Here is an 11,408-nt window from a genome sequence, read left to right on the forward strand (position 1 = left end):
TATGCTGTACCTATTCCTCCCCAGAATTGGGGACAGTCATTACCTACACCAGAACAAAAGAACGCTACCATGTTTTGCTATGTAGTATATATAAAATTTTTTTTTTTATTAAGTCATTTTTCTCACCTTCTTTTGCCATGAAAGCTTCTTTCTGCCTCGGCTTCTGGAAGGCACGGTTGGCTTTCAACCACGGTTTGAGTCAGGAGAGATCTTTTTTTTAGGGAGATCTCTTGTACTCTTGGGAAGCTAAAACTGTCCTTCGTAACCTGTATGAATCTTTTCAAGAGTTGTCAGACAAAGATCTGAACCCAGAGACTGTGTCTTGTTTAGCCTTGATATCAGCATAGGACATGTTCGCCATCTGGTTCAACAAGGTGGAAATCTTCTGCTCCGTTGTTCCGGATCCATGGGCAGCTGCAGAGGACATGTTCCAACACCTGTGGGACAACCTAGAAGTCTATGACTTTCCCCCGTTCTGCCTGATTTGAGCTGTGATCAGCAGGATGTGGATCACGTAGAATCTTTGAATGATTCTGGTGGCACCCAACCTCAAGGCTCTTTCCGAGTCACCGAGAGAGATCCCCACATGGCAGAACCTGCTATGTCAACCACATGTTGAACAGTATCACCAGGCAGTAGAGTCCCTGTGTCTTCACAGCTGGAGGTTATCCACCATCTCTTGCGAGAAAGAGGCTTTTCTCATCGAGTAGCAACGGAGATTGCAGGATACCTCAGAAAGTCCTCTGTAGCAGTATACCATGGAAAGTATGCTGTCTTCTGTGGTTGGTGTCGTAGACGGGATATCTCTCCGATCGAAGCCACACTTCAGCAGGTCGCAAACTTCATAGTCTACCTTCACCAAGAGAAGCTCCTCTCCGTTTCAACTGCAAAGGGCTGTAGGGCTGCATTGGCCTTGGTCGTAAAGCTAAAGGGAATGGATATCTAGTCTTCCTTTGAAATATCCCTTCTCAAGAGGAGCTTTGAGAGTTCTTGCCCACCCAGGGATCTCGGGCCTCCTGCGTGGGATGTGACTCTTGTACTACAGAGCCTGACTCATGCCCTGTACGAGCCACTTCAAGAGTCCTCAAGACAGGAATCTGATGCTCAAGACAGTCTTTCTGCTGGCCCTGGCATCATCAAAGAGAGTAGGTATTGCATCCTTGTCCTTTTATACTTAGGTCCCAAGAAGACAGGTTGGTAATTCACGTTTTTTATTCTGGTACATCAATTACAAGTACGTATGCAGACCCATGCTTCTGCTGGCGTCACGGTTTGTGGATGACGGGAGATCGCCCAACAACTCCCAGAAGGTTCAACATAGTAGAATGAGAGAAGTGTTTCTCAATACATTACACTCCTCCCCCCTTAGGTTAACACAAAAAAAAAAATTAAATTTGTTCAATGAGTCACCTAGGTTTCTTACTTATTTTGGTAGATTTTCTTACAATGGCACCAGTATCACAATTACTGTTTTCTGATCCTACTACTTCTACATTGGGATTACAAATCATACCCGAGTTCTGAATAGGTTATTTGTCTCTTCTAATCTTTGTACATAATGGGGAGAAGAAACTACAGGAGCATAGGGAATCATTGTATCTTTTAATAGTGACTGTTCATCAGTTACTCTAGTATTATACATTTTTCTCTCAAATAATTGTGATAGTTGACGCTTCCAAGTCAAAGTACCATTAACATCTACAGAAACTAAATAATTCCTTTCACCAAGAACTTTGATAATCTTAGCTTCCACCCATTCTGGTTCTTTACCAAAATTCCTGGCATATACTGCATCACCAACTCCGAAAGACTCATGAACATAAAACTCATCTCCCTGTTTAGGCATTATAACAACTAATGGACCCTTAAATTTCCTTCCAAATAATAATTCAGCTGGGGAACAGCCAGTAGAAGACTGTACTGTACGTCTATAGGTATAAAAAAATTTTGCCATTCTTGTTTTTACAGGCAAATTGCAATCAAACTTTTTGAAATTAGTTTTGAATATTCGTACAGCCTGTTCTGCAAGCCCATTTGTACTTGGATTATATGGTGCTCCTGAACAATGTCTAACACCATTTTCCTGAGTCTCCCTAGACATAAACCAAGTTGCATTATCAGATACAATTGTGTCAAGAATACCATAATTAGCAAAACATGACCTTAAACATTGTATGGTATCCTCTGAAGTTGTATTCTTGCAAGCATAGACATCAATAAATTTAGAAAGGGAATCAATAATAATCAAATATTGCATGTTATCAATGGGTCCACAATAACCTACATGCAGGCGGGACCAAGGTCTATCTACTGACGGCCAAGATATAGGTGAAATGGCCTTATGTTTGAGATTTGTTATACATAATGCACAGAAGTTATTTGCTCTAAATCTTGGTCCATGTTGGGCCAATATACAAAAGACCTTGCTTCAGCTTTCATGGCAACAATACCCTTGTGGCCCTCATGAAGCATTCCCATAACACGCTTTCTCAACATCTCAGGAACCAAAATACGATTTCTATACAGTAATACACTTTCATGCAAAGAAAGATAATTTCCCAATTTATAGAAAGGTAACATACAATTTTCCATCACATTTTCCTTGGGGAACCCCTTCCTTACATAATCTCTTACTCTGCATAAAACAGTGTCTCTTTCTATACATTCTTTTACCATTGTAACATCAAAAGAATTTTATCCAAAATATTAATCAAATTTACATATGTATTCTCCTGGTACATGAAAATCAGCATCATCTCTACACAATGGTAGCCTACTAAGAGCATCTGCCACTGTATTATGCACTCCCTTAATGTGCTCAATTTTAAAATCAAAACCTGATAGAAATAAAGCCCACCTTTGAATACGAGCATTAGATAATTGTGGAATACTCTTACTAGGGTTAAAAGGGAATCAGAAAACTTCTTGAATCCAAAAATAATGGATAGAACCTCTCTATCAATTTGAGAATAATTACATTCAGCAATAGAAAATTTTCTACTTTTGAAAGAAATGGTAGAAATTCTACCCTTATATTCTTGCTTAAGAACAGCTCCCACTCCTACAGGGCTAGCATCAACTTCTAAAATCATGGTAGCATTGGGGTTAAAATTATCCAAAATATCAGCTCTTCCCAAAGCTTCCTTAATACTCTTTTGGGTTAAATTATATAAAGGACATAAAATAGAGCTGAAATTTTAAAGACTGAACAGACTGAGGGGTTGGAGCTTCCAAAATTGCCTCTATTTTCTTTGGGTCAGGTTTAATTCCATCACAACTTAAAATGTATCCTAAATAAGGTACTTCCTTAGAGCCAATAATACATTTATCTGTATTCAATTTAACATTTCTCTGTTGTAAAATTGATAAAACCTTACATAAACTCGTTGTCATGTTCCTCCTTGGTAACTCCAACAATCAACATGTCATCTAAAAATACATGAACACCCTCAATATTTGCCAAAATTCAGAGATAAACCTCTGAAATATACCTGGTGCTGACGACAACCCAAAAAGGCAATCAATGAAACTTATATAATCCCAAATGAGTATTCATATAAATATTGTTGAGAATTTTCACTCACAGATACCTGTAAATATGCATTTTTCAAATCTAATTTTGAAATATACTGACAAGAACCTACATTTGCCAAAATATCATCCCATCCTCATTGCCACTGTTGCATCCTTGTCCTTTTATACTTAGGTCCCAAGAAGACAGGTTGGTAATTCACATACTTTATTCTGGTATGTCAATTACAAGTATGCAGACCCATGCTTCTGCTGGCGTCACGGTTCGTGGATGGTGGGAGATCTCCCACCAACTCCCAGAAGGATCAACATAGTAGAATGAGAGAGTAGTGTTTCTCAATACATTACAGTAGGTGAACTGCATGGTCTTTCTTTCAACGTTAAACAGTCAACAGATTGGGAATCGGTTACACTCGACTTCATCCCCGATTTTGTAATGTAGACTCAGAACCCATAGGAAGCGCCTCAGTGGCGTGGTTGGTATGGTGTTGGCGTTCCACCTCAGTGGTTGCGGGTTCGATTCTCGGCCATTCCATTGAGGAGTGAGAGATGTGTATTTCTGGTGATAGAAGTTCACTCTCGACGTGGTTCGGAAGTCACGTTAAGCCGTTGGTCCCATTGCTGAATAACCACTGGTTCCATGCAACGTAAAAGCACCATACAAACAAACAAACAAACAATCAGAACCCATTGATCCCTGATGCTAGGTTTGAGTCCTTCTCCATCCCCTCTCTGAGTGACTGTTGGTGATTATCCAGATGAGATGCTACTTTGCCCGGTTAGAGCGCTACAGTGATATCTGAAGAGGAATTGCCATCTCCGGCCTGAGTGTCGACGACTTTGTTAGCACCGGTGGTTCCAAGAAAGAGGTGTCCAAGAACACTGTCTCCTTCTGGCGTTGTGAGCCGATCAGGAAGCCATACTCTGTTGCTGCGATGACACCAGTACACTTTGTCCGAGAGCTCATGAGGTCAGGGTCATTGCCCTGTCCCTCGCATTCCGTAAGAACCTGTCAGCTCAACAAGTCTTGACAGCAAGGGTCTGGGCAAAACTGACCACCTTCACCTCTCTCAATACCTTCGGGATATTGCCCACAGGTCCTTGGACACATTTTCCTTGGGACCAGTGGTGGCTGCTCCTCTAACTGGACAGAGTCGCATCTAGTCTCATTGTATGGTATGATTGAGTATGAATGCAGAGTGACTTGCTCTTTTTCATCCCTTTCATCTTACTCTTTCCCTCCGGGTAGAGAGTAATGTGGACCATACATGCTGGACCAAGCATAAATGCAGGTAGGACACTCCTCAGACTAACCTATCTATTCCTTTTTTTTTAGAAATAAAAGCAAACATCTGCCCCTTCCCTTACAAGGTAGGGGAGGGGGCCTTGACATAACATAAGACAAACCCATAACTTGTACAGTGGTCCTCCGACATTCGCAGGGATGCGTACCAGACCCCCCGTGAATAGTTAGAACCCGCAAATAGTTGGAACCCCTATAAAAATGCTTAAAACCTATACTGTGGTAGTGTTTAACACTCGCCCCAGTTCTATACCGACACCTTTTATTTAGGTGAGCGAGTCAGAGACTTCTGACATGTCCAATTTAGCAGTTCTCTGGTATCATAGCAATATTTTACTAGAAATAGTGCTAAAGAGGACACATTTCACTGGGCGACACGGCTTCCTCGCCCAGAAATAGATTTTTCCTACGTCAAAATCCCTTTTTTATACCTGGTTTTTTTAAGTTATCACAAAAAGTGCATTTTATGATAAAAAAAAAAAAACCAAGATATTTCTCATAGAAAAATACCGCGAATAGGTGAATTTTCTGCGAATAATGCGGGGAAATGTTCCAGAGAGAAATCTGCGAGTAGGTGAGTCCGCGAATACCGGGTGGTCCACTGTATTTGCCTTATAGTCACCGACATATGGTTCTTCACTTTCCAATAAGGGCGACTCGCATCTCTCCCTCATGAAAAAAGCCCAGAAGACTGACTCTGATCTCGCAGTTCCATAACTCCGATCAGATGCCAGTATCTGGATCCTCTTCCTTCCATTAACGACCAGGTAGGCTGAACCCCTGTTGGTTCACTGGAGCTTACTCAGATTCCTCCCCCCAGTCAGTGAGTCTTCTTATCGTAAGGGACCGACAGTTTGTATATCTTGTAGGAACAAATCACAATTTTCTAAAGTAAATTGTATTTTTCCTAACTATACAAACCTAGGCCCTTTACACTTAGTGCCCACCTCATGCCACCCCTCAATCTGTTACATGGACCAAAAGGAAATTGGAATGTTTACGTCTGGTCGGAGACTACCAACGACCGGACCGGTAGTTAACTACCGAACCGCCTTGTTAAAGAATTCAGCAGCCGTGTTCAGGCTGTGTCTTAAGTAATTAAGTAATTCCTATTGTAAAGGACCTAGGTTTGTATAGTTAGGAAAAATACAATTTACTTTTAAAAAATTGTGATTTTATCCGTGACACTTTCTCTGTCTGAATGTGCTTATAAGTTTGTGTTCAACACTGACGTAACATAAATCTTCTGCTGTTTTAGTATCTCCCATAGGAAATGGGACATCACATTTACTTTTTGCTTTCAATAATAATAAAGGTTCTTTGCAAGCAGATCTCTGAACAGATATAACAGTATCATTATTTTACTTTTACCAAGTTTACACTCATATACATTGTAGCATACAGTGTTCATGTCTATTCAGGTTCTGATATTAGGGGTTCATATTTTAGTGACCAGTGACTGGGCTCATTTATGGTGTTCATGTCAGTGGCTCCTACATTTTCATTGTTCATCGTGGTCACATACGTTGGCAATTAGTGTCATAGGGTCCCATCTCTTCATATTGTAGTGCTACATCTTTGATGTTTGTCTTGGGTAATTCTGTTAAGTTAACTATACCTTAGTTTTACCAGACCACTGAGCTGATTAACAGCTCTCCTAGGGCTGGCCCGAAGGATTAAGATATTTTTACGTATCTAGGAACCAATTAGTTACTTAGCAACGGGACCTACAGCTTATTGTGGGATCTGAACCACTAAGAAATGAATTTCTATCACCAGAAATAAATTCCTCTGATTCCTTGTTGGCAGAGCAGGGAATCGAACCCAGACCTTGAGATTGGTAGTGAGCATGTAACCGATATCCATGTCTGTAGTTACCAGCTCAGTAAATCATTTTGGCCACACAGATTCCGTGAACAGCTCTCCAATCTGTACTAATGGTTGCTATTTGTCACTGGAATGTCATTTTTTCCTGTCCGGTTACCATAGCCACAAACTTGCAAGCACCCCCTCCAACTTCTGACCATTAGAAGTCTACTCTGAAGGCTTGAATATCTTGAAAATTTGTTCCAAAGGAGAACAGGGTCAGTTAATGCAATGGTTAATGCTGCTGGTCCAGGGGATCTACTATGGACATGAAATATTTCTAAGGATCTCTTGTTAACCTACAGGTAAAAATAATAAATGGGCATTCTATACTCCCATCTTTGGAGGCAGGTGTCCAAACATATCAGAGAAACTACCTGTAGTGTTAGAGTTCACTGCCAACAATTAAGTACTGTACATACATATAAAGTATGTAGTACTGTATATAGAAAAAAATGGTAGTGTTATCTGTTGCACAAACAACTATATTGTGATATTGATATGAAGATGTTAGCATAATAAGTAGCATTGATAAATGGGTTTAGCAGTTAAGATTCTGATTTAGTAAAAAGGCTACTAATCAAAACTAAGGATAAACTGATAAATCACTATTTGGTGAAATGTAAAAGGCATTATATCTAAATCATAATTTAGTTAAAAATATAAAGTACACTATTGAACCAAAGAGTAGAGCAAGCTAAAGCATTTTAAAAGTCAGGTGACCATGACTAACATAAATACATATATGTACCAGTGATCCTCGGTTCTGTTTCATCATATTTTAATATCTTGATTTGGAAGTACAAAAATATTGTAAGTTTCAAATAATATGTAAAGAAAGCTAGAAAGGTTATTGAATATTGAAGCTAAGAACAATGCATATTCTTGTATGTGGTTTATGATATGATGGAAGGAGTAAGAAACTTCCTTTAGTGATGGCTATCAACCAGAGGGGAAGATGGAAAACTTCAACCTTTTAGTGATGACTCGTATTTTACTGGTAACACTGCACAGTTCTAAGAAGTATATTGAATTAAATAAGAGGTTTTTATATTGTATAGCCTCATGTTTTATGAGTGTCTTGGTATCAGAGAACAGTGTATGATAAGTATCTTGTAGAATTATCAGAATTCTAGAAATGTTAAAATTTATGCAGTTATGACGCTGTGTAGTACAGTAATTTTTAAGATGTTATAATTTTTAAGACAAAACCTTCAGTTCAGCCATACAAGAGCTGGCAATATTGACTGGATAATCTGTCAAAATTAATGATATTAATGACAAGAACCATGTACTAACATTTTATTTTTTCTTTTAAGAAATATTATCTCAGTATCATTGTTGACTTAAATTACAAGTACCCAAATTCATTTCCACGTTGGTAAAATGTAGCAGAATACTTTTAAATCATGAGAAAAATTACTCCGATTCCTTTTGAATGCTAAATTTCAAGGTTAGTACTCTCCCAGGCACAAATTAAAAAAAAACCCTCACATCTGCATTTCTTTGTCATCTAAAATAAACTCCTGATGGATCTTGCAATGTAATGAGTAAGTTTTAAATCTGCTTTTTAACCAAAATTCTTTTTGCACACTACAAGCAGTACCTTTAGACATACTTTGTTCTATTGTACATGGACATTAAATTGAAAAGGAATGCAAATGCCAAAACTGCAATGAAATTTATCGAATGTAAGGTCTGTCACTATAAATTTCTTCTTAATTAGTTGCCAAGAATTTCAAACTTCAATAATACTAGATAAATTGCTGATTTTAGAGCTGAAGAACTTGAACTGACATAAGGTGATGAATTACTATTTATATAATTGCCTGAGGTATAGAGAGAGGCCACATATTTTGCATTTTCTTTTATTTTTACAAATATAAATATTGCAGAATAATATTTCATCAATTCTTCTTGGTATACGATAGTGTATTGTGCTTTTCAAAGATTGTATTCATTGCATTATGGTATAACAAACCCTTATAAAAATTTTTATCATTAACCAAACAAATGAAATTTCAGATTAAATATTACAGAACTCCTTACATACAAATTAGTGAAACTTAGGATTATATCCACAGAATTCAAATACTCATTCATACAAGAATGAAACTATTACAGTACATGAGCAAAACAGAAATACATCTGAAAAATATTTTCCAGAAGTATGATCCCAAGTTTCTTTCAACAAGTGTGCACATGTGAAAATACAAAATTTTTAAAAACTTTTGATGATTCATTAAAAACATTTCCCTGTACTTATGCCTTAACACTCGGTTAGTGCTGCTAAAGTTGGTGACAGAGAAGTTTAAATGATTGAGAGGCATGTAAACAGGAGAGAAGACCTTGTATGGTAGGGATAAACTGTCTATTTTCCTGCTGAGGGCACTTTCTTAATTACTTGCAGACCAGTGATGATATATTAGTTAAAGAGGTGGTGGTGTATCTAAAATGGTACAGAATAAAAATTTTAGAGGAGTCAGTTTTCTTGAAATAACTTTTTTCTGAACACTGGTAAGCCTGTTTGTATAGAGCTTTATATTTTGTTCAGGAATTTCAATTGACAAATTGCTCTCTGAATGATTCAGCACTTAATTCATTGAGGAAATACATGGTGTCACAAGCTGATTTACAGGCAAGGAATGTGAGCTGTTTGTTGTTGGCTGCCCTGATGATTATAATTTCTATTAAACTCTTTGATAGTATTATGAGCTTTATTCACTTATAAACAGTAGATGAATGGATCACTCCTGGATAGCCATCAAGGTATTCATTTCAGCTCGAGAGCTTTTTGCAATTTTTGGCGAAACAAAGCAATAACTGAATTTTATAGATAGTGTAGCATTGTTCATCTCTGCATTATTACTTAAATTATTTGATATTAATGCAAAGTTACAATGAATTATCTTGAAAACAGGTGCAAGCATTTTGTTTTAAGGCCATTATGTATATCTGTATATGTGCAATATTTGTTATTTCTTTCCTGAATGAAAAATGTAATGTGCTTGACCATAGGTCAGCAACTACTTTCCTTTGCACTTTTGTCACTGTGGATTCATTTTGAGATGTCACTTATACATGGACCTGTTGAGGAATTTTCATGGTTGATGGTCATTTACTGAGCTTTAGGTTCTAAATTTGTCTTGGCCTCCTTTTGTTTTTCTGCTGGTGGACTTGTGTTGTCCACTAGTCTGGGCCAACCATTAACCTCAGTTTTGTTGTTAACAAGTAAATAATTACAGGTTTCTTGTATTTTAAACTTTGCACAGAAACTTCTTTTAACTTCGTTGCATTAGAATTTTTATAATACAAGAGGACACTTGTAAATCTGAGAGGTGTACATGAATGGAAGTTAAAAATTTGAAATGTGCATGTGAATCCTGTTATGTACTTGTAACAATGGTGAGTAGTTACCCAAGGAGGAAGGACCTAATAATGGCAGCACTTACAGTGAACTTTTTGTGGCACGATGGAAATTCTACCAAGGGACTTTGTAAGCTTAACTAGGCATCAAAGACACTGCTTACAATTTTTTCATCAACAGACTGCTATCAGTTGCCAAGAAGAATTTCCCAGACAGTTTATTCTACTGCAAGATTCCCATTATTTGTTATTCCTAGCTTATGTTTTGCAATATTTCTAATTCTTATTTCACCTTAAGTGACAAGAAAATATAATTTCTTAGTACATCTCCACATAGACACACTCCTTTGCAGCTATTATAAACAATTCTCTTCCAGTGATGATTTTCTATTCTTTCATAATTTTGCTTTGCATTTTAGGTGTTTGTTTTGTTTAGAATTTGTCATTAACAAATGATTATTTAAATGGTTTTTTACCAAAAAATTAGTTTGAACTTAATTTAGCTAGTTTAGAATTTGTTACTAACAAGTGGTTAACTAAACTACTCCAGAAAGATGGTTTTAAATTAATTTAGCTAACATTGAGAGTATTTACCTATTGTTCTTGCCATTGTCATTTTACCCAACCTATGTATTTTAACATTGTCAGGCTGAACTAAGCTGTTAACAACTCACTAATTATCCAAAATTATTTTGCTGGCTATATTTGATACAAGTATGAATGTACTTGTGGATTATCGAATATTGTCTGTCTACTGCCTTTTTTGCTGATTTTCTGGATAACTTGCTATCCTGATAATACTTTTTTGAGTACCCTGTTTCGTTTTTTTATTTCTGAATTGTGCATAATAAACTCTCCTTCCTATAATTGTTTTTTATTTCTGTATTCAAGTCCTGTTGGGCAGAAAATCCCTTAATTCTTACACAAAGGAATTGCTGTTGTGTTTGCTTCTGGACCAAAAGTAACAGCAATTAACTAACAGTCACTACTCAACCTCAATCCAAGCTTGAGGTTTTCCTACTCATGGAACCCAGGTGTTGACATATCCTTTCTCCAGATGGGTTAACTTTTATCCCAATGTATACAGAATTGGTTGCTTTCTGGTATCCGGTACCAGTGAAACCTCCTGAGACTTTAAAACAGTGAAAATTCACAAGCAAGAAGATTCCAGCAGAGATGTGAGCAGTCAATAGAAAGAGGATCACCCTGGTAATGACTGCCCAAGGAAAAATTCACTGTCTGTACATAGGACGACAGCAATACTACTAATTCAAGAACTTGAAGTCATCAAAAACAGTAGTAGTGCCAGGATCACAGCCAATACCAAGAACATGATTCCACT

At 37.4% G+C, this 11,408-nt stretch overlaps 1 protein-coding gene across 1 annotated transcript; it reads right to left on the reverse strand.

Annotated features, from left to right (window-relative positions):
* Positions 1 to 1,507: 1,507 nt before the first annotated feature.
* On the reverse strand, positions 1,508 to 2,257 carry LOC135203926 (uncharacterized protein K02A2.6-like). The gene has a single exon (XM_064233857.1). It carries the CDS (start codon positions 2,255 to 2,257, stop codon positions 1,508 to 1,510), a length of 750 nt encoding a protein of 249 aa, XP_064089927.1.
* Positions 2,258 to 11,408: the final 9,151 nt, after the last annotated feature.

Source organism: Macrobrachium nipponense, chromosome 44, assembly GCF_015104395.2.
Source record: "Macrobrachium nipponense isolate FS-2020 chromosome 44, ASM1510439v2, whole genome shotgun sequence".
NCBI lineage: Eukaryota > Metazoa > Arthropoda > Malacostraca > Decapoda > Palaemonidae > Macrobrachium > Macrobrachium nipponense.